Consider the following 23,795-nt stretch of genomic DNA (forward strand, 5'->3'; position numbering starts at 1 on the left):
TTATTTTAAAAAGATGAGGAAAATCTGAGTGTTATTAGTCTTTGTATTCCAGGACTATAACACTCCTTATTAAAGGTTTTATAAATATGGAATGACTCTTGGGAACATGAACCCCAAAGTAATATGGAAAGTGTATGCCCAGTAGATATTTCACATGTTTTACCAAAAAACGTAAGAAGCAGCCAGTTCTACTTGACCATTACATACCACCTAGTATAAATGCCACTATGAATACAGATACACTCTGAACAAAGCAACTAAAATTACTTCCTAACTCAAAAAGTTTTCTGTGTTACATAGCAGAAGTTTTGCTAAGCCAGTTTTCATAATATGATGTCATTTGAAAATAGATTGTGCTTCCATGCTTTGTTTATTCAGGATCCCTACCATGGTGTCTAAAATGTTTTTTAAAAAATCATCTTTTTATATAGTTCAAAATGGACTTTGGGTCAGCTTTACAACATCAATTTCCTTAGCAAACAGATTTATATAGCAATTAAGAAGCAACGTTCAGCTGACTCTATTATTGATAGCTTTACATTCTGATTTTGTGAGACCAAATTCAGAACAGAGTTCATGAGTTGCTGCAGAAGGAGGGACTTAAATGGGATGGTCCTAAGAAAGCAAAGGCCTTTCTAGCTAACGCTTTCAATTCTGTGTTTTCTGTTTTGTTATTCCAAAGGAAAAATTTTCTAAAATTTTCATTTTATGAATAATATGCATTCTAATATCAGAGTAGATTCATTATTCAAAAGTGAAAGTAGTATGTCTTGTTTATCTTTTCTTTTACATGTATTATCCCAGTTAAAGTCAGAGTCAATATATATTTCCTTTGAAAATGAAGACCAATTTCTTCTTCACTTTTAATTCAGGTTGGGGTGAACTTCTGGTTCATTTCCCACTGATGGTGCTTGATCCCGCGGGTTCAAAGGCCTTCACACTGACCACTGTGTGCTCTTGGCTCTTTAGGAAGACAGTTGGTTTAGGACCAAGCTGCCTATTGAGTAGAATGTTCTTTGGTTCCTTAAGTGGCTAAGAGAAAAAGTAGTGATGTTTTTCCGTTGCACACATTTACTATTTTATATACAAATTTCTGCAGTTACTTGTGTTTTATAAATTATTTTCCTCATATACAATGCCATTTAAAGTGTTAAAAGTATTCTTTGAAAGTCTATTTAATTTTAATGTAACAATTGTAGATAGTTTTTACTGAATTAACACCTGATTATTCCCTCCATGGATATTTTTTAAAATTATTCCTTTGGCCTGATAACCTCATGTGAAATTTATTTTTAGGGCGACACTTCCTACTTGAAAGATCGCTGGTGTGTTTTTGATGGATTCATGGTCTTTTGCCTTTGGGTTTCATTGGTGTTGCAGGTAATTAAAACTTTTAAATTGCAAGGAGGTATTTTCCAAAATTTGCATTGAAAATCTAACTAAGTATATTAAGGAATGTACATCAAGTGTCACTGAGTACTTTTCTACAACATTATGTTATTTTAAATATTTATAAATAAAAAGCCTAACATTTTAACCATCGTCAATCACATTTGTGAATTGTTTCTTAATCAGAAATTAAAATCAATACTGTTGGAAATTGCTTTTTACTGAACAAGAATAAAATATATTCATTGAAATAAAGGAAAGAACATAGGGTGAGATTTCAGTATTTGTGGAATAAAAAAAATTGAATTTAAAAATTAAAATTCTAGTCTTTTATGTGACTGAATCTTCACCAAAAACAGCTAAAAATAGATACATTGGGATACACATTGGTCAACATAAAATACTATCTTGCAAATAAAAAATGCCTACTGTCTACTATGGGGAATGGGGCACATATATTTAAAAGGCCTAAAGGAGGAATTTTGTTGGAAAATGGTAGAATTCATTCCCATGCATTCAGTTAGTCTTAATTTTGCACTTAATTCAAGTAAAGTTACTATATTATTCATGAAAACATTCAGAATAAAACAAATTTGCAGTTTATTCTGCAAATTTATCATAGTACTTATCGATAAGCTGTCTTTATTTTTATAAAGCTCACCTCTCCAAGTCTAATTTATCTTGCATAGTAATGTATTCTTTTCCATTTAACAACTATTGTATAATTGAAAAACACTCTCTGATTATTACTTTGCTTCTTAGTAAATGGTACAATTCTTTTATACATTTTAAAAAATATTTTAACACTGCCTCCATTACTTTTATTTTCTAGATATTCAAAAAGTTCCACCAAAGAACATGTTCAGTTAGGAAGACCTAGCACACTTTTTCTATATTCTAAGTTGGCACATGTTTTTGTAATAAAAACTGTGCCTTGATGAATTATAAAAGATTAAGGAAATGAACAAGATTAATGGCACTTTCATTAGTTTATGTATGTGTTTCTCCTGAGAGAGCTATAGGTTCAAAATGTACTCAGAAGAAAACTGATTTCAGTAGAAAATCATGTAGGGCCAAGTTCAGGGGGCAGGATGCACCTCCTGGTGCTGTGTGTACATGCCATGACTACAAACCATGCTAAAAACATATCTAAACTTGTTTACTCACCTTTAAATTTGCAGGTATTTGAAATTGCTGATATAGTTGATCAGATGTCACCTTGGGGCATGTTGCGAATCCCAAGGCCACTAATTATGATCCGAGCATTCCGAATTTATTTCCGATTTGAACTACCAAGGACCAGAATTACAAACATTTTAAAGTAAGCACTGCTTTTACATAAGTTAAGGGGGAAAGTTTATGATTTTTAAAAAATAAGTTTTATCTATTTTACCTATTATTTTTTCCTAGGCGATCAGGAGAACAAATATGGAGTGTTTCAATTTTCCTACTTTTCTTTCTGCTTCTTTATGGAATTTTAGGAGTTCAGATGTTTGGAACATTTACCTATCACTGTGTAGTAAATGACACAAAACCAGGGTAAGTTTATCTACCAACTGCATTTTAATTTAGGTGATTAACAAGGATGTTTTTGCAATCCTCGTCAGAAAAACTTCTGTATCTAACTTTTTAAAGTTTTTATGTACCCTACGTTCTATATTCTCTGCTTCCTCAAAATTGTTTTGTCCAATTTTTTAAGACAAGTATTCAGGATGAGCCAGACTATAAAATATAACCCTAGGGAAAGTAGTTAAGCAAGTTTAAAGTGTGCAAGTGCGCATTTTGGAATTTTTTTGTGTGGCAGGATCGAGAGTGTGCTAAAATAATTCCTTTAGAGTAAAATAAGATGTTGAGTGGAAAATAGTATAATTACGTCAAAAAACAATTGGGCAGCTTCTTAAAAGTTAAACATATACCTACCATGTATCCCATTCATTCCATTCTAAACAAATGTGGTATAGCCATAGAATGAATACTATTTAGCAGTAAGTAGTTCATGATATTGTTATAAACAAATAATTATGCTGAGTAAATGAAGCCAGGTGAAAAAACTGCATATTCTGTGATTTTAGAAAAGGCAAGCTTATCTATAATGATAGAAAGGAAATCTATGGTTGTCTGCGGATAAGGGTTGGGGTAGAAAAAGGGATTATCAGGGGCACAAGCAAGTATTTGGGGTTGATCAACATATTTATTATCTTGATTATGATTCTGAACCTATGCCAACATTTATCAAACTGTACATTTTAATACTGGGTGGGACAAAAGTTAGTTTCCATTTGTTTGTATGGAAAACAATACAACAATTAATAAGTAGTAATACAAGAATAAACTCTATTTTGTGTGCTCACAACTCTAAACCTACTTTTGCCCCACCTTTACATGTAGTTTATTATATGTTCAGTACACCTTACTAAAACTCTTTGGAAATGTTTTAGTGTGAAGTAGAAATCCGATTTTCTGCATGTGGTTAAGTCCACTGTCTTAGCACTATTTATTGTGTGCCATTACTCGCTGAATTTGACTCTACCTTTGTAATTTATGAATTCCCTTTCTATATTTGGGTCTGTATCTATGGCTGCTATTTTGCTTGATTGATCTATCTGACTATCTCTTCATCAATATCACTCTCTGGAACTCATCTGAATTGCAACCTGGCTTTATTCATGGGTCACATTTTCCACTCTCAGCCTTACATAGGCTCAGGCCCCTGTCTTCTGCCTCATGTGCCATTAAAATCCAAGCTCCTGGATACTGGATAATTAGCTCTCATTCATAACGTTATTTTGCCAACTTGTGTACGTCCCTCCCTCCAGTTTTTACTTCACTTTTATGTTTTGACATTTTGGAATGTGTTTTTCTTTTTTTGAGCCTAGAAATTTTTAAATGTTATCATTTATCCAGCAGCTCTAGTTGTTTGTAGTGGAAGGGGTGGAATTTAATGCAGTTCATCTTGCCAGAACTAGCACGCTGGCATCCATAGCAATTTTTTTTTCTATTTTCCTCATTGCACTGTGAGGTCCTTAAGGACACGTAAGGGAAAGAGTGGAGAATATTCATTTTCTTATTGCCAGTACCTAGTATCCTAGTACAGAGTAAGTGCTTGGTAGCTATTTATTGAAGGCATGGTTGATGATATATTACATTTAGATAAATAATAATATTATGACACATTGATAAAGAAGAAATTTTAAAAAGAGAACAGAGAGAGAAAAGCAAGTTGCTAAAGGGATGAAGGCGAAATGGTTAAATTATTGAAAAACAATGTTAAAATTAGAGAAAAGCAATAGATTGGTACAATCATGGGGTGGGAAAGTTGAAGGAAGTATAAGGGAGGTGACTGTGTGGGGAGCAGAAGAGACAAACAAGTGAACAAAACCTGTGGGCAGGTTTTTGTGTGTGCGTGGGGGGGAGGGTTAAGTATATGTAGGCTGTAGAATATGTCTAGATTGTTCCATGAATGAGTATGAAGATGGAAAAGATGTTGTATGGGTGAGAGACAATAGATATAAGGGTGAAGAACAGAGAAGGCTTCTGGATAAGAAGCGACTGTGTTACAGCAGCAGTGAGTACAGAGGCTGGTTTAAAGTTACCATTTCATTGAAAACTAAGTCAGAGTGCAAGGATTCTAAAACCTGTTAACACAGCCAGAAGATCTGGTATCATGCTGGCAAGCTACACTTTGACACATAAAATATAATACCAGTTGGGAAGACACACGAGTGCCTTCTGAACTCACAGGCCTTGAATCACTTCAGTTAAGTACTGTTCACCAGCTCCATACTATACTCAGTATGAAGAAATAAATGTCTTTGAAAAAAACATTAAAAGACCTTTTGTATTCTGAATATTAGCTCCAGTTCATTACTTTGTCCTAAAAATGGAGTTCCCTTTGAAAAATTACATAAATGTTGGCAGAATTCTCAGTTACTCGAGACATAGCAGCTATGAGGGAATGTCTGTATTTTCTCTCTCTTATTTATAAAATCTGCCCAATAGCATGATGTACAGACACATATATTTTGCCTTCTCTTTATGTGATTCTTAGTTTACTATTTGAGGAGAAAATGCATAACTGGCCACATGGCAGTAATGTTGCTCATAAAAAAAATTCATAAGTTTGATGGTTTATTTTGAGGACCAATCATTTATACCATTTTTCTTCATTTTCAGTTCAGTAGTAGCTGAGTTTTGAAGCCCCACACATACACAGAAAAATTGTTGATAGCATTTCACCATTATTTCTAGCCCAGACATTAATTTACCTATTTTTATAGAGAGGGAGAGAGAGAGATAGAAACATCAGCGATGAGAGAGTCATTGATCAGCTGCCTCCTGTGTGCCCCCCTACTGGGGATCAAGCCCACAACCCAGGCATGTGCCCTGACCAGGAATCAAACCGTGATCTCCTGGATCCTAGGTTGATGCTCAACCGCTGAGCCACACAGGCCAGGCTTAATGTACCTATTTTTAACACTAAAAAAATGTCTAAAGTCAAAATGAAATGCATACAAATCCCAATTAAACATTTTTCAACATTTTTGTTTCCTTCTGTTACTTCTTGACTGGGAATTTCTCGTAAACATCTCTGAGTCAGATGTTACACTACAGTATGAGGATGGCTCTGTGTCCAGCTATCAGTGTTGCCTGTGGTTTCATGACCTCATTTCTCACAATAGTTGTCCTTTAACAATTGTTCCAATTGCTGCTTAATTGATTTGCATGCACTGCACCCAAATATCAGGAGAGTTTTCAGGCAGAGAGATGTCTGTTCAGAAACCTATAAATCCTGGTTTTCATGGCTCACTTCTGGAATTGATTAATCTGTAAGGCAGACAAGATGAGTAAAGAAACAACTCAATACACATGGTCATTTAGATTCTTCTTTGATAATGAGTGGTAACCTAGGGAAATCATGGGACAAGTAAAGCAGTTCATAAGCTAAAGAAAGGTGTGAAGAGCAATGTCCTGTGGTAGAAACAGGTATGCAAAATGCCAAATGTGATGGCAGAAATGTCCCTGAAGCTTGAAGAGGAAAGTGTAAAACTGAGCTGGTAGGTGAAATAGAAAATATGAGGACTTGCCTGACCCCTCATTATTATCACGCCTTGGAAAGGAGAGAGATTTATTAATAGCTGAGTATCAAATAATAATGTCTTATTCCCAGCAGTGAGATGAGAAAATCTTTAAGGTAAGTAAACGTTTACTATATAAAAGTATATAAAGTGTACTTTAATACTTTTAGTGTAGTATAGTACATAAAATGTTACTATACAGAGAACAGGATTCAACCAGAAGTTCAGGTAAGTATTTGTGATGGCTGGACCATGAACTGTAAGACCCAAAGGTACGGGACCGCACATCACAGATGCTCAGAGCAATCCTGGTCTATCCCTGTGGTCTCAGAGTAATTACTAATAGTTTCCTTTTTCAGCTCAGGAGAGTCTCAGTGTAGACAAAACATTCTATGATCACCCTGCCCAGAGACGGCTTATAGGGCTTGTTGTTATTTTATAAAATCGCTAAGACTTAGGCTAGAGACAATATAAAGTTGGTCCTTTGGCAGTTTTCTATTTCTGGTCCAAATAAAATTTATATTTACTCTAAGATAATTGGAAAATAAATTATTGTCTTATACATTCTGTTTACAGAATAATGTTTTTTCATGGAAAGGTCAAAACAATTAGAAACAGTGGAACTTACTTAGAATATTAAATTTTGATTAATGAACATTATCAAGAAATAATTTTGTAAAATTGTAAGTGCCTCTAATTCATGCAAAGATCTGTGAAATCTTGCTCTGTATTTAAACTTCCTTTGAAAGGTGAAGAGCGACTGCTACATTTAACTTCCAGGATTCATACAGAGAGGTCTGCCAAGTGGGAGACATAAGAGCAAGTTTGGATAAATTCATGTTGGAAACATTTTCTTTAAAATATTTATGTAAGAAATGAAAGTACTCTGGTGAGGCATGTAGATTTCTAACTAAATTAGTAGCAACATTTGTGGAGGACCTATTATATCTCAGATATTTTGCTTATATAACTGTTTTTTAAAACAGCCTGAAAGGAATTATTTCTCCCATTTTTCATATGGGGACACAGTCCCGAAGAGGTTAAATTACCTGTCTATGTGATGAGAAAGTTGGGATCTGAACTCATATTTGATTTCTGAGTCCATGTTTCTTCCACCATTTGAGCAATTTCTGCAATAATCTAATCCCAAATTTATAAACCTATATACACATTCAGATCAACATGCATATACATAAACTTTTCATAATATGTGCCATAGAGAAATTAATATGCATGCTACATCTGGTTTCTATCCCTATGTAGGTGTGATATTCCAGGGCATTCAATCTCATCTGAATCTATGAAACAGTGATATGTAATATATTTATATTACTCCATATATCTTTCTAAAAGCTGTGCATATCCATCTCAAATATGTGGACTTCCTGAGTTACCAGTTAAATCAACCTTTCAGTGTGATAATTTAAAAAAATTAAACATAAGCAAATATTTCAGAGTAATCCAAATTCCCATATGAAAATTAATAGCAGCTTGATTTCCATCAAAATAGCCAAAACATTTGCCAGTCTTCAGTATAATAAAACAAAACCCTACAGTTTGAAAAAGGCTCTAAAGGTGATTTTTTGATTAATTATAATATAACACTTCTTTGATCTTATGTTCACTTCTACAAAAGAATAGTGTAATAAGATAGGTCATAAGTCTCTCATTTATTATAAGTGGTAAATAACCTTTATTGAACAATTGGTATAGGTTATTTTCTTATGTAATGTTCATAAAAACCTGATAATTTATGTTTTCTTTTTACACTCTTATCTTACAGCCAAGGTAATTGAAACTCAATAAGGTTAAATTAGATGTCCAAGATCAAACAGCTTGTAAGTGGCAAAAGCAGAATTTAAGCCCAGTTCTCTATGACACCATTTTCTAGGCTTTTAGATATTCAGTTGTAATTTGGTGAAAATATATGAAGTGATCTTCAACACATGTATTCAAAATATTTGAATAAAATGTTCAGTTACAAGGAGCACATGGTTAGGAGACAAGTTCTGAATGGGGCATATGAGCAAGTGGTTAAAGTTGCTTATTTGAGGCCTGACTTCTGACACTATGTACTGGAACTTCTGAACCTACGCTGTGAATGTGCAATGAGGAGCCCTGCCAATTCAGCCCCTCACGATAGTGTTTACTGCAGTTGTCCCTGTAGAAATCATGTGTAATATGGTTTTGATATCTCAGGCTCAACTGGACCAGCCTGCCCCACCCCTCGCCCCTTCATAGAAGCCACAGTGACATCAATAACTGTAGCAGCACTAGCAGCACATTTTAAGAATTCTTTTCTAGGATGAGATCTCCTTGTGAGAGAAAGTCACCTGGGGAACTTGGTAAATATGCAGACATTAAGCCCCACCTATGGATTTGTATTTATACGGCTGAGTTTGTCAGAATAAACTCAGATAAATCTTCAGAGAAATGTTAAGCTTTTAGCTAGCTGTTGCAGCTCTACCTGGGGGTGACTTGAGTTTGCTCTTCCCTTAAGACTATTTTCCTAGAACTGTCTAAGGAGCACTAGAGGTAGTTAGAGTCCTTTGTCATTCTCACAAAGAAGCAGGTTGTTCATGTGTTCTGGGAGCTGCAGGGCAATCATCTCAGTTATATTCATTCAGTGACTCACATATTTTTAGGTCTCATGATTGGATTGGGTAAGTGCACTTCGTGGTTGAAAACTTCTGGGGACAGGAGATTTGGCACTTTCTAGGTTCTTCCCTGGCCTTCACTTTTTTCAGCCTTTTATTCTTTTTATTTTATTTTTCAATTACAGTTTACATTGAATATTATTTTGTGTTAGTTTCAGGTGTACAACTTAAATAAACAAAATTGAAACAGACTCAGATACAGAGAATACACTGATGGCTGCTAGAGGGGAGGGAGATGGGGGGGGAAGATGAAGAAATTAAGAAGTACAAATTGGTAGCTCCAAATTAGTTATGGGGATGTGAAGGACAACAAAGGAAATATAGTTGGTAATATTGTAATGACTATGTATGGTGCCAGGTGGGTACTGGAAATATTTGTAAAGCACGTGATTGTCTGGCCTTCACTTTTAATGTAGCTACATGTTCTTACTATTGTGGAGCCCATGGCTTCATCTCACCATCCCCAAAGGATGGAAGTCTGTTGGGGTGGGAAAAATTGCTGCTCTTCAGCCGTACACTCAGCCAAACCACATCCGAAAGCACAAATATATTTTGAGCTCTTAATATGTATGAAGCACTTTATATTCATAATTGCTAATTCATAAAGTGATCTCATACATTGGGTATTCTGATCCTCATGAGAGAGGAAAAGAAGTAGCTCCTTGCCACACATTAATTAATTGGTGAAATCACCAACTAAAGTCCTGTGTGCTTGGCCTCATATTCTGGTGGCTAGTTTCCATCATACCAACTTGCTCCTTATAGGTAATTCCTCACCCTGGATCTTCTAGTTCCTGAAGCAAAAAGGGAAGAGTTATTGCTTGAGAAGCTCTTGGCCTAGATTTGAAATGTCAAGGGTAATAATTTGTATTAAAACCTCAAAACAGTCCAGCCTGTGGCTCAGTGGTTGAGCGTCAACCTATGAACCAAGAGGTCACTGATTCAATTTCCAGTCAGGGCACATGCCTGGGTTGTGGGCTGGATCCCCAAGTCGGGGGCATGCAGGCACCCCTTAGATGTTTCTCTCTATATATCCCTCTCTCTTCCTCTTTCTCTAAAATATCAATAAAAACATTTTAAAAAAACACAACAAGCCCAGCCGGGCGTGGCTCAGGGGTTGACCGTCGACCTAGGATCCAGGCAATCGGGGTTCGATTCCCGGTCAGGGCACATGCCCGGGTTGCGGGCTCAGTCAATGACTCTCATCATTGATGTTTCTATCTCTCTCTCTCCCTCTCTTTTCCTCTCTCTGAAATCAATGAAGATATATTTAAAAAAAAAAAAAAACACACAAAAAAAACCCCACAACAACAAAACCTCAAAACAGTTTTCACATTTTCATTTTGGAGCTGATTAGTGTTTCCTCTGTGTCCTGATAGTTTACTTTTCTAACACTCTCCTTGAATACATTCTTTGTCTCATCCTGCCTCAGATGCCAGTCTTCTGGCTCCTGTCACACAGGTTGTCCCTTATCTAGTGACAAACTAGTGAGTATTACAGTTAAGGAAGTAAACTTGGGGAAAATATGTAATTAAAAAACTGTACAGCTATAACAAAGTGAAATGACTACTTAAAATACCTTTAAAAAATAAAATAGCATATTCTTTCAAAATTTGGCTCATGGCTTTGCCTATCTAGCCATGCGGGAAAGGATGAGAAAAGGGAAAAATCATATTAAAATATTCTCTGTTTAACAGTAAGGAGAAATTTACTTCCTAATTTCTTAGAAAATGTGCCAGATTCACTTGTTTATAAAAAGAGGTGTGATGTCAATATTAGTTTCTGCCTCAGACTATTTATCTTGTCTTGACTCTAAAAGTCCAGGCAGAGTAATTAAAAGTTTTCAAAAATCAATAAATAGTTTCATCTCTGCAAATTCCAGGGCGGGATTAGTTTCCTAAAGCACCCTGCATTAGAATTAGCTAAGTCACAGGAGTGTTTAATTAATCCTGAGAGGGGAGGCCAAATAGGAGTGAAAACGATGATTCTCTGGAATAAACCTGAAAGGTAGGAAAGAGGCAGAGCAAGCTGACGTCCAGCGGGTGCAATGAGAGGGACAATTCCTGCCCACCACTGGCACAGGCTCGCTGCAGCCAGAGGGATCAAAGGCCATATTCACCGTTTTCCCAGGTGTGAAAACTGTGTGTGCGTCCTTGCCTTTTCCCCAAATATCCAGATCTCTGTAGTTTAAAAAGGGTTTGGTATGGTAATAACTGCTTGTTTGCAACCCCTGAGAAAAGGCTGTGAATAGCTACAGCCACCAATGAAAGAGTAAAAGTGTTTTTTCTCTCTCTCTGCCCCTCTCTTTCTCTGTCTCCTGTGCACGCCCACCCAAGCTTTGACATTTCCACTTTCCAGAATGCTGTTGTGCATCCAGAATGCTGTTGTTCCAGAACCAGTGTCTGCTGATCCTTTAATAGTCACTTCAAGCATCAGCCCTACTGGAAGGTTTTCCCAGTATGACTCACATTTACCACCGGTAGTCACATGTAGTGTTTCTACTTTATGCTTTTTAACACCATGAGCCTAGAGATGGGTTTTAAAGCATTCATCTCCCTCTCCTGTGGGCATTACTTGTCTACTCTCTCTCTCACACTAGACAGTAAAGTTTCTGAATTTGAAATATCTTCTTAGTCATCTCCATTCCTAGCACGTTGTTTGGCATAGAACAGACCTGTCAAAAATAATTATTTTGAGTGAATGACCAGACAAGTGAAAAATGGGAAAAACAACTTCTGAAAAGGGCTGAGTGATAATAAGTGTAGTTATGTTCATAAGTGGCAATAATTACAAAAGGTCAACACTAAATGCGTTGCAATAAGCAGTGACATCATTTTGCTATCAGTAGAGAAAGATGACGCCATGAGTAACACAGAGAATTCAAACATAACTTCCTGAGCTATGGCATTGGACTTTGGTGAGTCTCATGGGTAGATGAGGAAAGAACACCATGGGGCATGTGGTTGCACTCAAATCATTTACCTTTTCTTTTATATGAATGTGTTATGAGGTCATTCTGGGCATTGTTTTTTATTTTTTTAAATATATCTTTATTGATCTGAGAGAGAGGAAGCGAGAGGGAGAGAGAGAGATAGAAACATCAATGATGAGAGGGTCGTTGATCGGCTGCCCAGCCCGCAACTGGGGCATGTGCTCTGACCGGGTATCGAACCCCGATCGCCTGGATCCTAGGTCTAGGCTCCACCGCTGAGCCACGCCCGGCGGGTCTGGGCATTGTTTTTTAAATGGCTGCGCAAATGGGTGAAGTGAATTGCCCGAGGTAATTAAGCTTGTTAATCACTGAGGTGAGATGATACTCCTTGTGTTCCACACTGGTCAATGCCCTGTGCCATCGGAAATAATAATTAACTTAAAACCATAAGGCTCTAAAATACTGAGAAATTGTTTGGGCCTGTTATTATACAATTTTAGCAGCAAGCTGAGAATATATTTTCTTAGATATCAAACTTCTACATGTGTTACTTGTAAATAGATAATTGGTTAAGAATTTAACAAAACATGTCAGACAGATAATTAAAGCCTTTTGAAAAACAATGAACTGCTCCGAGGGGTTCCAGTACTTGTTTTGAAACATCAAAACTACTAAAGCCAGAAATTCTTTTAAAAATTGGAAAACTATGCCTATTTTTAGATACCACAAGAAAAAAAAATGTGTAAAAACACCTGGATCCAATTGTTGAAGAGTTTCTCCTATAGTTAGTTAATTCACCATAGATTTAAATAATGGTGAAAAGACATTCATTCAATTACTCATAAAATAATTATTAACCATTTACTACATATTAGTCAGGGTTCTTTACAGAAACAGAACCAATCGGGTATACATATAGAGTGAAAGAGATTTATTTTAAGGAATTGGCTCATGAAATTGCGGGGCTACCAAGACCAAACTCCAGAGCAGGCCAGCAAGCTGGAAATTCCAGCAGGAGTGATATTGCAGTCATGAGTCCAGAGGCAGTCTGGAGATAGAATTCTTTCCTTTTTGCAGGACTTCAATCTTTTTCCCCTTGAGGCTTTCAATTAATAGGATGAGACCTATTCACATTATGAAGGGTAATCTGCTTTACTCAAAGTCTACTAACTTAAATGTTAATCAAATCTAAAAAAATACCTTCACAGCAACCTCTAGATTAGTGTTTTACCAAACAACTGTGCACCACAGTCTAGCTAAGTTCACGCATAAATTTAACCATCAAAGACTATGAGTCAGGGACTTTATGGAATTGGAGGTTAGATCCAATGAATAAGTGAACACACATACATGAATTACACATGTCCCAGGTGCCAGAAATGAAAAGTTGAATACTTTGAGAAGTTACAGCAGGAAACCCTAACCCAGTCTGAGGGACTTAGGGTGACATTTAGGCTGAGAAAGTGATATTCCTGCTGGGCCTGAAGACTAAAACATGGGGTTAACCAAGAGATGATAGGAGGTGAGATTTCCAAGCAGAGGAAAAGGCCTTGAAGCAGAACTAGCACACCAGAGCTGGGAGGCGGCCAACATTGTTGGACACTAGGACACTTGAGGAAGAAGAGGAGCGAGATCATTCAGTGTATTGTAGATCATGTTAAAGATTTTCCACCTACAGAATTAATGTTAGACAGTGATCATTCTTGGTCAAGGGCACATACCTGGGTTGCAGGTTCTGTCCTGGCCCCAGCTGGGCACGTGCCAGAGGCAACCAATATGTCTGTCTTGCATTGATGTTTCTATCTCTCTCTTTCCCCCACCTTTCTTCCCTCTCTTCCACTCTCTCTAAAAATCAATGGAAAAAATATCCTTGGGTGAGAGTGAGGATTAAAAAACAAACAAAATACTAAAAATTTTCTAATTGGATGTAGCACATAGAAATAAACAAAAGCAATTCCAGTGAATTGGAGGCCACGAAAATGGGCTGAAAAGTTAAATTAGGGAGATTACAAGTAGATAGTTTTTTCAAGCATTCTGCATTCAAGAAATGCAAGTCTTGAAACCCACTTAAACATTAATGGATATTTATTATGACTGGGAGAATCATTGTCTATATAAAGATTTGACTGGTTGGAATAAGAATTCTACTCCCCTAATTCCAGAGAGCTTCTTGTTTTATCATGAATATCTGAGGAGAAATGAGCAAGGGAATAATTAACATCAAATAAAAATAAAATCTGGAAGATTCCTTGTTAACTGAGAAAATAAAACTAAGATAAATAATATATATTCTGAAACTCTTAATGGCCATTTCCATTTTTTAAAAGGGTTATTATTATGTGGTTTTACGTACATGTGTTCCAGAGCAATTAATCATCTAATAAATGTGCCTCTAAGAAGCATTTGCTAATAGCTTGATGTTGGCAAAAATAATGTGTTTCACATCTGCTGCCTCTGGAGCCCAAAGATTTCAAAATAATATCTGTGCTGGAGAAGACTGTGCTTAAAAAGAGAATTGCTGTTAATATTAAGGGGAAAATGGAGTCGAAAGGGAAAATACTCTAATATTCATAAATTAATTAAATCATAATCATGATAGTTGACAATTATTGAGTGATGAATTTATTCCCAGCAATATTCTGAGAGTTGTGCATGAGCTCATTGTACATTAGCCCATTAAATCATTAAAACACCCCTGCAACCCAGGCTGATATGGCTCAGTTGGTTGGAGCATCACCCCGTACACCAAAAAGTGGTGGGTTTGATCCCCAGTTGGTCTGATTCTGGAAACAACCAATCGATGTTTCTCACATTGATGTCTCTCTCTCTGAAAATTGATGAAAGCATGTCCTCGAGTGTAGATTAAAAAAACAAAACAAAAAATACCCCTATAAAATAGGGACAGTTGTGGAAACTAAGGCAGTACACAGCAGGGCTGCGGTCTTAATCTAGGCAGTTTACCAATATCTAACTGCCAATAACAATAGGTAACACCTAGCACTTATTGTCTACCCAGTACTTTACAGATATAAAGCATTACATAGCCTTATGAGGGAGACATTTTCTGCCATCTCACAGATGAGACAACTGAGGCGCAGATAGGTGAAGTCACACATGTAACAAAGTTGCTGAACTAGAATTCACACAGCACAGAGCTCCGAAGTCCAATTTCCTATCCAAATAGCTGAAAGATGATTTTTTTGGAAACTTTTTCATGTGGACAGTGTTTTCTCTGACATTGTGCCTATTGGCCTTTTAAAGTACTGGCAATGAAAAAAAAATATTAATTTTGATGGGCTACTCAAATTTTCCCCCTCTGAACTTCACCTCTCCTTCCTCAAGAATAAAGAAAGTATTGGGTGATCTATAAAGTTTCTTTGAGCTGTATAATTCTGTAAACAAAATGCTTTCAGTATCACATGTAAAAATTCATTCTATTCTTTTGACAAGTATTTATTGTTGTGTTTTTACATGCCAAGATTTATGCTTCATTTCCTTGTTGTAATGATTAATAGTTATTTATAATAAGCCTTTATGACTTCTCTCTTTTGTGAGTCCCCTACTGAATTTCTATACGGCTTTGTTCTGAGTGCATTACTTGGTGTATTTTTTCTTAATCCTCATGCAAACTCCCCTTTTAATTATGATGACTCTCCTATTTTACCTGTGAAGAAACTGAGCTTGGACAAGGTTAGAACTTTAATCAGGTCACACAACCAGTAAATGGCACAGCTTGGGGTCAAATCCAGAAGCCTTCTTCTGAAACCCTGAAGTCCCGTCTCCACACCACTTGACTCTCATGTGCGAGGTGTGGGTACCACACCAGAAACACAGAGCCAGATTAGACTTCAGTGAAAATGGATCATTTGGCCTACATGTAGAAGTGAGGAAAATAAGTGACTTGTCTGCCGAAAGTCATATCTTTCTGACAAAACAAAGTTGTAATTTCCACTATTAGAGCCTTCTCTTTGGGTTGTGCATGTGGAGTCCAAAGGAGCAGCTTAAAATGTGACCAGAGGGAAGAGTAATTTAAACACTTATTCCCTGAGATGTGTAGACATGTTTTCTCTCTTGCAGCTAACAGAATCCAGAAGGAATGAGCACAGGGGTATCTGAGAGGTGGGCAAGGCTTTTAGAGCTTTGTTTATGACTGAGACAGAACTGGGCAGTGTATCACCAGGCATCTTGTGTGTGTGTGTGTGTGTGTGTGTGTGTGTGTGTGTGTTTCTGTGAGAGAGACACTGAATATGTGTATGTGTGGTGGCCTCAAGCAGCTAAGGGATAGTACAGAGTTATGTGTCAGACTCTAGGGAAAGCCTATTACAGCAGCTAATTGAATATAAGGAGGTATTAAAGAAGAAAAATATAACCCAACAAGTCTGTCTCAATTTGGCCATAAAGTGAGGGAACTGAGACTATCCTAAGGTAGCTCCCTATTTAGGAAATGTCTAGAAACAGTGATGTAGTGGGAAATGACCTATAATAAAATCGGAGGTTTAGAAGGCTTATGATATCATCTAACCTAAATTTGGCCTTTACACAGTCCATGTGAATTGCCTCAAATAGCAGCCATTAGGGGCCCATTTTTAAGGTCAGCTCAGAATTAGATTCCACAGTCAGTATCCCAGTGATTACCTGTACCCACTACCAGGAAAGCCAAGAAATCCTTCTACATCAACTTAATCTCCTGCTGATCTTCCACCAAGATAAAAAGGGGTTATTATCACCATCCACCTTAAAAAAAACTTACTATTCCTGGAACTATCACTAAATCACCCCATAATCTCTCTCTTTCCAAAGTGATACCTTTAGTTCCTTCAACCTCATCTTATTTGTTTGGTTTCCTTTCCAAAATTTACATCTGCCGACACAGCCGAAGGCCAAGTGTCATTTATGAGACTCGTAGTATTTGTGCCATATGACAAATGATTGCCATTTAAAATTGTTTAGAAGTTTATGTCCATGGTAGGGTGAGGATTTTGTGAATAACAAAGAATCCCCAGATAAATTAACATTTCTTGAAAAATCTATAGGAAAATTCCTTCCATTGCTTATCTGGGTCTTGATTTTAAAGACAAAAATATATAATGGTAATGATATTCTTACAAAGGCCTATTGTGGGAATGAATCAGGTATAATTTGAGAATGTTTAATATGTCAAAAATGTGAATACCATTTATGAATCATGAATCTAAAATCTGTGTCCCTATATATAGCAGTTATTAATGAGGAGTGATTACTTTATTCATTGTAATCATCATTTACCACTGCTGGAATTGTCTAACCCTTTCATGTGTTGTTCACAGAAATGTGACCTGGAATAGTTTAGCTATTCCAGATACTCACTGCTCACCAGAGCTAGAAGAAGGCTACCAGTGCCCACCCGGATTTAAATGCATGGACCTCGAAGATCTGGGACTTAGCAGGCAAGAGCTGGGCTACAGTGGCTTTAATGAGATAGGTCTGTCTTACTGGTAAAACACATTTTCAGTTTCTATTTTATAATGTTATGAATTGGAGAGAATAGTTGTATAATTGATATTTCATGTTAAGACTGCTTATTGTATCTAAAAAACAACTGCAAGTTTTAATTATGTGACTGAATTGTAATATATTCTACCGTACAGTCTATAACATACAGTCTGTGTTTATGTATAGTCAGCAGCAGTCAACAGTGTCTGTAGGGTGTTAAATATCTCTCATTTTAGACTATTCTGACTCTTAATTATAGCATTTAAAAGTATTTTATTGTCGAGCAAAGTTTAAGTAAGCATTATTGCCTCAAAGATAAACAAGATATGGTTTTCTTTTGCATTTTAACTATACCCAAGTGGTCAAGGTAAGTCTTAAATAACTGGAATAACAGGCACTGATGAGTGCATGAGAGCTGAAAAGGAATCCTGGAACAGAAGACAGCTAATCAAATGCTTAATGAATATACATCAACTAGTTACTATACAATTGGTATATGAGAAATGCTTGTGTGTGAATATGATGTGCTTAAACATATAGATTTATTTGTGGCTTGTCCTGTTAAGCCCTGAAATGTACCATTTACACACAGCAGTGAAGGAACTTAGTAGCTGCCATTTAGTTGATATCATTGCATTTATTACAATTCCATGCAAATTGCACATATTCCTTTATTGAAGAAGAAAACCATGGAACTCCAATAACAATTATTTTATGCTTCCAGAATCTGTCTCAGTCAGCTCAGGCTGCCATAACAAAATGCCATAGACTGGGTGTACTAAACAACAAAAATTTCTTTCTCTCCAGTCTGGAGGCTGGAAGCCGGAGATCGGGGTGCCAGCATGGCTGGGTTCTGGTGAGGCATCCTCCCCTCCCTAGTTTGCAGATGGCTGTCTTTTTGTGGTGTTCTTACATGGATGGGGTGGGAGCTGGAGAAAGATAGAGAGAAAGCTCTCTGGTCTCTTTTTATAAGGGCACTAATCTCATCATGAGAACCACACCCTTATGACATTGTCTAAACAAGGTCACCTCGAAAAAGACCAAACCTCCTAATACCTTCACTTTGGGGGTGAGGGCCTCAATATGGGATTTGGTGGGGAGGCACAAGCATTTAGTCCATAACATAATTATTATCAGAATCCTTTGAAAATAATAACAGTTTTTTCTTAAAGTTTCAAGGCCCAGGTATATTTAAGGGAGTTCTAGACACTTTTACCCAGGGCCTAAAAGAAAAACCTTTCAATGTATAACAGGATAGTGGTTGTGCTCTTTTAGAAGCCAAAACAATTTCCTGACTTTTGATGTGGCTTCACATCTCCATGGCCTGCTGGACGATGGTGGATTTCACTCATAGTCAGGAAAGAGAGCATTAGCCCCTATCAACTCTGTATGGCAACTGCTACAAACCTTCACACATCACAAAAAGTGGCTATAAATCCTATTCCAACCTTGGCCTTCAGTTAGAGCAGCCCCTGGATGGTGCTGTGCAGGATGGCTTAATGAAGTCTGGGCTGAGTACTGGAATTTGAGAAAGACTATGTGAAGGTCTTGCAATAATTAAGGAGTACTTTCTTGATATGTGAATTAAGCCACAAGACTAAAGCCTTTGGACAGAATATAATACTGAACTTGGGCTGAAAAACACAAATGGTTGGTACTTATCTAAAAAATGAAGTTTGTAAATAACATCCTTAAATTTTAATTCTTATATTTTAATATGCCTTCATAGTGGATTTCCAGCATTGTTGTCAGACCTCTCTTGGCCAGTGATACAGTTTCCTATTTCACAAAAATTTAGAAATCAGAAGCATTGCAATTTGTTCTATGCTCTTAAACTTATCAGCTTTGGAACCAGTCTTACATCCTTCCCCATCTCAAAAGTACAGAGGCCTCTTATGGATTATACTAATGCCTCTCAGGGATGAGCAGGAAATCACAGGTGTGGTATGGGACATGAGATATATAGATTTGGCAAATTGTGTGGAACAAGCTGCAGGAGTCCAACAGCTGGGACACAACTCAAGTGCATGGCTTGTCAGAGCCTGCAGCTGTTTCTTTCAGGGACTAACCGAATGTCCCCATCTCTTGTATGGAGAGTGGCCAGCATTCAGGTGTTAGGCTGCCCTTTCACAAGAATCACTCAATCTTTTAAAATCAAATCCCACCCTGACCATTTAAAATGCAGCCTAAACTCAAAATGCTGCATTATATATAAATCGATTCATCTTTCATTCTTCACTGTGACTTATACTGGCTTCAACTAATGCAGGCTACAATCTCTTTTTCAGAGAGAAAGTCTACTTATAAAGTGCATTGGCTTGAGCAGCCAGTTCTAGGAGGGGATTGCGCTGGGGGCTCTAGGCCCCCATTAAGGCAATAATCTTACTGTAGCTGTACTGTTTATTTGCACATATCTCTTTCAAGGTTTAAGCTCCTTCAAAACAGGAAGCACATCTTTTCATCTTCATGTCTCCAGGGCCCAGGGCAATGCCTGGCTCATCGGGAGCCCCTCTCTAAATATTTACTAATGGACCGGACAAAGTATATGCCCTTTTTAAAATTTGCTGGTAACCAGTCCTATTTGTGTTAGGATATAAAGCCATACTAGAGAATGAAGTTGTTTTCTCGTTGCTCTTTCCTCTGAATTTGTCTGCTTTTGTTGGCACTTTTCACTGTTCCTCATAACTGCCCTTTCTATAAAAGCTTAATTTGGTTCCTTTGCTTTTTTTTCTCAAAGGATGATTGAATTCAATATCATTGTATGACTAATGTTAGATAATGAAATGTTGATTTTGTACTAGCATCAAAAAATTTAAAAATAGTCACTAAAGTTTACATTGAAATTGATAACTACTTCCTGATATTTTGTATCTATGTAGATACACAAACTAGTATTTTAGGAGATTTTTAAAGTTCTTATGAGAACAAAAGATAGTGTTTTCCTCAAAATGAGGGAGAGAAATTATTTTATTAGACACATGTGTTCAATTAAGAAGAAAACTCAAAAAGTAACCTTGCAAAGCTTAGTTGTTTTCTTAATTTTGCAGTAGAAGGTTAGCATCATTCACTCATGGTAAGATGCTGGTGGGGAAGGCAGCTATCCAAACAGATGTGAGATGCTAGTTAGGAAAAAAAAGCAACATCAGTTCTATTGGGTGCAGGAAGGAAATTGCAGCAAACACCATTAAACTGGCAATTTACTTGTCATGGTATTTCAAAAGAAGGTAAGAAATTGGGTACAGAAGATGCGTACAAAACTCTTCAGATGGTGGTTTGAACTCTCCATTCATTGAACAGTCAAATAAAAAACAAAACATGTTCTGTTTGATAGAAGAACCCAATGAATGTCATTTAATGATAAAATCCTCCCCCCAGGAAGTCACTTAGGAACTAAGTAGATATCAGGCATATTGTTTTGTTATTGGTCATCTGAATCATAAAAACAAAGATAAAAACCCAATTTTTAAAAATCCATAATAAACTAAACCTGATTGAAACAATTTATATCAGATAAAGGAAGCACATAAGCAAGGCCAACCTATAAATAGGACATTCTGAAAATAACTAATAGAAAAGACACTTAAATTATACACGCCTTTATTGCAAATGGACTGTACATAGTGCGCTATTTTCCCTATTCTTTATATTCAATAATCAAAGATAAAGCCAGGAAATAACAAACGCTGTGTTCTTGTGGTGACAAATTGTCCAATAGACAGTCTTTATTATTGTAATTACTATCATTACTTATGAGAACTACTGCTGCCATTTTTCGATTGCTCATTATGTATCTGGCACCAGGCAAAAGGTTTTCCATCCATTGTGTTTTCATCCTCAAAATAAAGCCATAAGGTGCCATTATCCTCAATTGATAAGCGAGGAGAATGAGAGGAGAAAATTGATTTGCCCAAAGCTACACACTGGCCACAGCTGGAACCAAGGCTTGCTGCCTGTGTGCTGAGGTTGAAGCCCAGGTTCTCAGCTACAAACTCAGGCCTGTCTACGAAGTCAGTTGGTCACAAGTGACTGCCATTCCTTGTGGCTTGTCAGGACAGCTGGTCCATTATAGAGTCTCATTAGGATAGAGGAGGAGACATGTCCCCCAACATAGTGATCTACCAGATGTCTTGCCTTCTCCTTTCGTCCCCAAGTCTCTAGAACAGAGGAATGAGTGCAAAGAGTGGTATCTGATGCAAACTGAGGGCCACTCAGGGCCCTTCAGTCTAGCCCTTCACAGGGAGAGCTGATGCATTAAATATGTTAGTTGTACGTAAGAATCTCAATTTAAAAAATACCTGGGAGGCAATGAAGTTTTATAGTATACTTTATGGAGCTGTGGACATTTGCCCAAAGATTAGAGACAGTGGCAGCAAAAATGATAAATATGCTTTTGATACAAAATGAGATGGTAGACAGGCTAGAGATGTGGGGGAGCACGTTGAAAGCAACAAAAAATATGTTATTTGGTATATTACAGTCAGGTTCACACTTACCTGAATTAAATGAAAAATCCCATGATGATACATGTGTTTACTGTATGTAATTTATAGCTACATGCATTCATTTCTCCTGTGTATTTGAATCTACTTTCCCTTTGCTTTTGAGATTTGAATATTTAAGTTTGGTTTCTAAATACCGTAAATTAACCAACAATTTTATTTAAGGTGATTTTGAAAATGCATATTAATTAATTGTTTATTAGAGGTAAGACATAAAGACTATTTACCTTATCAATTCTCTTCATAAAAAAATTATAAAGCTTTCTTTATATGCTCTTCTTAAAATATTAGGTAGATAAACTATAGATCATCAGTATCACTGAAGTTAAAATGTAGATTTTGGATGCAAGTTTTTGTAAATTTTTTCTCACAACTATAAATTAATTGGGCCTTTCAAGAAAGTGAAAAAATTAGTGGAGACTGTAGCCTGCCAGATTCTCATATATTCCTACATCATTTCTGAAGGCTATTGTGGGTATTGAAATTTGGGACATGTTTTTCCAAGGGGACATGTATTTTAGCTACTTATTTTGTGATATTTTCCTCATTTGATTTTCGGTCATAATGATCACAAGCTATGGACTCAACTCCTTGTGTGAGTCATATATCAGTTTTATTAAACATTGATGAGAAATAACATCAGTGGTTATTTTCATCACTGGTAGTACTCTGTGCTAGAAACTACCCCTATATTTTGCTGAAATAGGATTGACAATGAATCTACCTACACAGTCTAATGTTTCAGTTTTAATATAGCCTTTGCTTTACTTTAAAACTCCTCTCTATGGTTATTTTCTATTGGCATTCTATTATTTTCATAATTTGTCTCTTTTTACATCTGATATTAAATATGGACAAAAATGTGAGGAAAGAAAATTACTTTTATCCAGATTTTAATAAAATGAAAGTTGAACTTTGTTGATGATGCTACTAAAAATTGATTCATCAGATTTAAATGACATTAAACCATATTTCATGCTGCTGTATATAATATCAGATGAAAACTTTACAAATGAATAGAAGATAGAAAATTATCTATCTATAACTATGATTTATATGTACATTTTTATTGCAGTTATAAAAAAAAAGCCACAGTAAATACTAATTTGTAAAATGTGTAATGGAGATTTACAGTACTTTGTGAAAAGCACCAAAGGGTTGTTTTCCCTGCATTAATCTTTATGTTTAGTCTCACTACTAGAATTACTTATTGATTTTTATGAGAACACATATAGGAGAGAGAAATAGGGCAGTAGATTTCAACCAAAAGTGCTTACTTTAATCTGTGATAATTCTATACTTGCTCTCCAAAGGAATTCCTTTATCATGAGACAAGGAAAACCTGACATATTTTTGTTAAATAAAGGACAAGATCATGAAACTTCAGCAAGAGGAGTAATTGTAAGAGTCAAATGCAAGAGTCGTATCTCTGGGTCCAGGCATCAGTAAATGGCCTTAGGCTGCGTGCAAACGTGTCACTGAGAATTTCTAAGGAACTAAGCCTTAGGGTTTCATTAGATTCTCAAACAGGGTCACAGACTTGTTTAAACTGAAATTAGATGTGCAGATATTTAGACTATTAGGAAGAAAGGGGGTTTAAAGATAGAAATTGCAGGCATGGTTTTGAAAAAGGAAATCCACCGTCTAGCGTCTAGCAGATGTTCTGAGTTCTTGTTGAATGGATAAAAAAAGGCAGCCGCTAGATACCCTTTTCATCAGACAATGAAAGAAGGAATTTTAAAATTGGATTTCTGAGGGCATAAAGCAATTA

General features: G+C 36.4%; 1 protein-coding gene across 1 annotated transcript in view; it reads left to right on the forward strand.

Moving 5' to 3' along the window:
- Positions 1-23,795, forward strand: part of NALCN (sodium leak channel, non-selective) — a 253,658-nt gene that overhangs the window by 12,600 nt on the left and 217,263 nt on the right. Inside the window, exons 3-6 of the mRNA XM_087814251.1 lie at positions 1,297-1,380; positions 2,571-2,710; positions 2,800-2,928; positions 17,360-17,514. Coding sequence (XP_087670377.1) covers positions 1,297-1,380; positions 2,571-2,710; positions 2,800-2,928; positions 17,360-17,514 — 508 coding nt within the window. The remainder of the gene's footprint in view (positions 1-1,296; positions 1,381-2,570; positions 2,711-2,799; positions 2,929-17,359; positions 17,515-23,795) is intronic.

This window comes from Miniopterus natalensis, chromosome 2 (genome assembly GCF_054644295.1).
Source record: "Miniopterus natalensis isolate mMinNat1 chromosome 2, mMinNat1.hap1, whole genome shotgun sequence".
Classification (NCBI taxonomy): Eukaryota; Metazoa; Chordata; class Mammalia; order Chiroptera; family Miniopteridae; genus Miniopterus; species Miniopterus natalensis.